Source organism: Acanthisitta chloris, unplaced genomic scaffold, assembly GCF_000695815.1.
Source record: "Acanthisitta chloris isolate BGI_N310 unplaced genomic scaffold, ASM69581v1 scaffold8184, whole genome shotgun sequence".
Classification (NCBI taxonomy): Eukaryota; Metazoa; Chordata; class Aves; order Passeriformes; family Acanthisittidae; genus Acanthisitta; species Acanthisitta chloris.
Window position 1 is genome coordinate 133,529 of NW_008667742.1, and position 4,505 is coordinate 138,033.

A 4,505-nucleotide genomic window follows, 5' to 3' on the forward strand; every position below is an offset into this window, starting at 1 on the left:
ATTTCCCCTAATGGTCACAAGAACATTTGCTCCTGAAGGTTTCAGAATGATCTGGCAGGTAAAGCATCAGACTGGAGCCAAGAGGAGGAGCTCTGTAATGGGTTTTAACCTACCTGCTGTGACCTTCAGATATTTGCTGCATCTCTTACTCTTGCTTTTATCAATACTTGATGGTCACTCTGAAGTGTCCATGGGGCACCTGCCAGCACTCCAGAACAAGTTAGAAGGAATAACCAGACTGACTAGAGGCTTTGGAGTGAAGTGTTTTTACTTTCAGGTGTCAGTGCCAGACTTGTACCTCAAAGCTAACAGCAGAATATACAGAGGATATTCAATACAGAGAAACTCAAGCACCTGAAAATTATCAGCCAGCACTGTACAGCCAGAGAATTCTTCCCAGAGGGTTTAACCCCTGGACAAAGGTTCAACAACACACTGAAAAATGCATTTTGGTCAACAAGAACACAGTTACACAAGTTTAACAATTACTGACACAGGCCAGAATCTATCTCCCCTTTCTACTTTGCCTCTCATGGAACCCTATCAAGATAAAAAGGGAGCATTGATGTGCCAACTGGAATATCTATGTAATAACTTAGCACAGATCTGAGATATGGCCAGTAATGTTTGTGTCAGAAGAGAAACTAACAGAACTCCAACAGCTCACTGAAATAATGTAACACATGTACAAGAAGGACAGTTAAGGTATGGCTAAGAGCTGTACATTCCACCTGAAGCTCACACATTATTCCCAGCATTTCCAGTACACTTGTTCCCTCTTCCCCCACTACCCATTGATGCGGTAGTTCACGTGGATCTCGGGTTTGATGTCACACACCAGTGACAGCAGCTGGGACAGCACCACCTCACGGTTCTTCTGGAAGTTCTGCTGGATCACACTCATCTTTTCCTGGGTCTCCTTCTCAACTTCAGTGGTGCAGCTGCCATGAGATCCAAGTGCCTACAAAGGAAAGAGGCAGCTCACATGCAGCAACATGACAAGGAAATCACCATGCCAAGCTCAGTAGTTTGTTATTCCAGACTGTCTCAAGGCATCTCAACCATTAATCTTCAGTGAGGGAGGAACAGCACTTAAAAAGAAAGAAGTGCTAATAGATTTTCTGCTCAGATTTCCCACTCAGCTTATCCAAGTTTCTATTTCATCCTCAGGCCCTGCCTTTTATCCCCTTTTGTAGAATCCTGGAATGGTTTGGGTTGGAAGGAACCTTAAAGACCATCTAGTTCCAACCCCCTGCCATGGGGTATTTATTCATTATCTACTAGTTTAGAGCATGAGCTTCCAAGGAGTGCCCAAAACAAAGGTTCTGCTGTACAGATAGCTGGAACCCCTGGGCACTACTGTACTAGAGAGTGTAGGAAAAGTAACACCCGTGAGTTAGTTTAGCACAGTTCACATTATCCCATTGTTTCTACCCTTGGACGATCTTTGTAAAAATCTCTACCATCCTCTCTGGTGACCAGTGACAGGATCCAAGGGAACAGCTGGAGGTGTGTCGAGGTGAGGGGGTTAGGTGGGTATCAGGATGAGGTTCTTCCCCCAGAGGTGTTTGGGCACTGAACAGCTCCCCAGGGCAGTGGGCACAGCCCTAAGGCTGACAGAGCTCCAGGAGTGTTTGGCCAATGCTCTCGGGCACAGGGTGGATTGTTGGGATGTCCTGTGCAGGGCAGGAGTTGGACTAATGAACCTTGAGGGTCACATCCCTAGTGAACCAAGCTAAAAATCAATTGTAAGAAGTATTCCTGACCCACTGAAGGTGATTATGCAGGAGACAGAGGAGGTGGCACTGTGCTAACCAGAGGATAGACAGAGGGGAGGATGCCAGGTCATTCTCCTGAAGATTTTGGAACTGACAGGGGCACACAGGCAGTGGAAACAACCTTGGCTGCTGGAACGCCTCAGTTCTGTGCTTACTGGGAATACCTCAGAAGGAAAGGAAAGCACCCCTTGGGACACAGCAGGTAACACTGCTATACAGAACACAAGCCTTGTAGCTGCTTCAGCATGAGTGCAGCAACTATAAGGCAATTGGTCTCCACCATGTTAGCATCACAGACACATCACAAGAGGGATGAGCTTGGTCTCTTTTTGGACACTGCAGGTTCTGGGAGGCTGCCACCCATCAGGGTACGAGCCAATCCATGAGCTGATTAAGTTCATTCCCTGTCAGTAACTAGTTCTGGCTGTTGAGATGCAACACACCATGTTGAGTCATTTCCACTGTTTTTTCCGTGGCACGTGGCAGTGCATCAGAGGAAAGCAGTGAGGGAAGTGCTTCTCCTGCAGCACGATGCACCCCAAGGGCTGCTTTTAGGGCAAGTAACCCCAAGCACAAGGCTAAGGGACTGGAGGTAAATGAATGATGTAGAAAACCAACCGCTGCTTCCTTGGCCTTGAACTCCTTCTCCCGCTGCAGGCGATACTGCTCGATCTCTGCCTGCGCCTCCTCCTTGGCCTGCTTCAGCCTCCGGTTCTTCCCTGTTTCCAAGGAACAGACCAAGGGAAATGAGGGAGAGAAAGCATTGAGAGCCTCTTCCCCACACCTCTCCAGCTGCACAATGCACAACCATCACCACAGTGTTTGCTGCTGCAGCAGCTCCTGCTGTAGCACACACCAGCCAAGCACTGCACACCCACAGCCCCTGCAGCCTTGTGGGGCTTGGGCTGGAAGGACTTAAAGGTCATCTCATTCTACCCCCTGCCAGGGACAGGGACACCTCCTACTAGTCCAGGTTGCTCCAAGCCCAATCCAGCCTGTCCTGGAACACTTCTCTGGGCAACCTGTGCCAGTGCCTCAGCACCTCACAGAGAAGAATTCCTTCCCCATATCCCATCTGTCCCTGCCCTCTGGCAGTAGGAAGCCATTGCCCCTTGTTCTGGCACTCCAGGCCCTTGTCCAAAGTCCCTCTGCAGCTCTCTTGGAGCCCCTTCAGGCACTGGAAGGGCCTCTAAGGTCTCCCCAAGGCCTTCTGTTCTCCAGGCTGAACACCCCTAGCTCTCCCAGCCTGGCTCCAGAGCAGAGCTGTGCCACCTCTTGGAACAGACCCATGGGCTTCTCTGGACTCACTCCCACAGCTCCATGTCCTTCCAGTGCTGGGGACCCCAGAGCTGGAGGCAGCACTGCAGGTGAGGCCTCACCTGAGCAGGGCAGAGGGACAGAATCCCCCCATGACCTGGTGCTCACACTGTGGAGATGAGCCCAGTTTGTTTCTGGGTGCAAGTGCACATGGCTGGGGCATGTCCAGCCTCTCATCAAGGAGAACCCCCAAGTCCTTCCCCCTAGGGCTGTCCCAATGAGTTTTTCCTCCCAGTCTGTACCAAGTCTGGGATTGCCCTGACCCACATGAGTGTGCAACCTGAGCGGTCCCAGAGAGTACAGCAAAAAAAATATAATTAAGTCTTAACTTTGTCCCAGACCAATTGTGAAACTGAGACAAAAACTGGTCACTGCCTTAACTTCCCTTCTGGCTTCCCACCACATTCAGCCCTGCAAGATTATCATCATTGGAGTGCAGTACAACAATTTGCTTCTTGAAACACTGTCAGGGGGTAGAACCACAACTCAGGGCAGATATAAATAGATCAGTAGATAGGTAGGGAGGTAGATAGATAGATAGATAGACAGACAGACAGATATCCATGGATATAGATGCTTGAAGTAGGAAATATTTCTAAAGCTATTGACCCCTGTAATCAGAATTCCTCTTGCATAACAGGAAGACCTGATTAGACAGATAGATAGAGAGAGAGCGATAGATAGATAGATAGATAGATAGATAGATAGATAGATAGATAGATAGATAGATAGATAGATAGATAGATAGATAGATAGATAGATAGATAGATAGATAGATAGATAGATAGATAGATAGATAGATAGATAGATAGATAGATAGATAGATAGATAGATAGATAGATAGATAGATAGATAGATAGATAGATAGATAGATAGATAGATAGATAGATAGATAGATAGATAGATAGATAGATAGATAGATAGATAGATAGATAGATAGATAGATAGATAGATAGATAGATAGATAGATAGATAGATAGATAGATAGATAGACATGGATATAGATGCTTGAAATAGGAAATATTTCTAAAGCTATGGACCCCTGTAATCAGAATTCCTCTTGCATAACAGGAAGAGCTGATTAGGTAGATAGATAGACAGATAGACATGGATATAGATGCTTGAAGCAGGAAATATTTCCAAAGCTATGGACCTGTGTGACCAGAATTCCACTTGCAGAAGAGGCTGGTTTGTACCAAGGCACAGCTCTACAAACTACCTAACCATAGATCACAAACCCACAGTTTTCATCAAGAATAAAAGCAGGAGAGACACATATCACCACAGCCAGGCCCAGCCTGAGCCCCTGCCGGGCAGGGCAGGGCTGTGACGGTGATGTCCCGCAGGGAGCAGCCCAGGGAGGGCAGGAATCACCCCGAGCTGCTCGCAGCGCACGGCGGGGCAGGGCCG

General features: G+C 47.7%; 1 protein-coding gene across 1 annotated transcript; it reads right to left on the minus strand.

Annotated features, from left to right (window-relative positions):
- Positions 1 to 250: 250 nt before the first annotated feature.
- Positions 251 to 2,570, minus strand: ATP6V1G1 (ATPase, H+ transporting, lysosomal 13kDa, V1 subunit G1; the record flags this gene model as incomplete). Its single annotated transcript, XM_009072641.1, has 2 exons — positions 251 to 961; positions 2,397 to 2,570. Coding segments are annotated over 2 exons (348 nt in total), but the record flags the coding sequence as incomplete, so codon positions are not given.
- Positions 2,571 to 4,505: the final 1,935 nt, after the last annotated feature.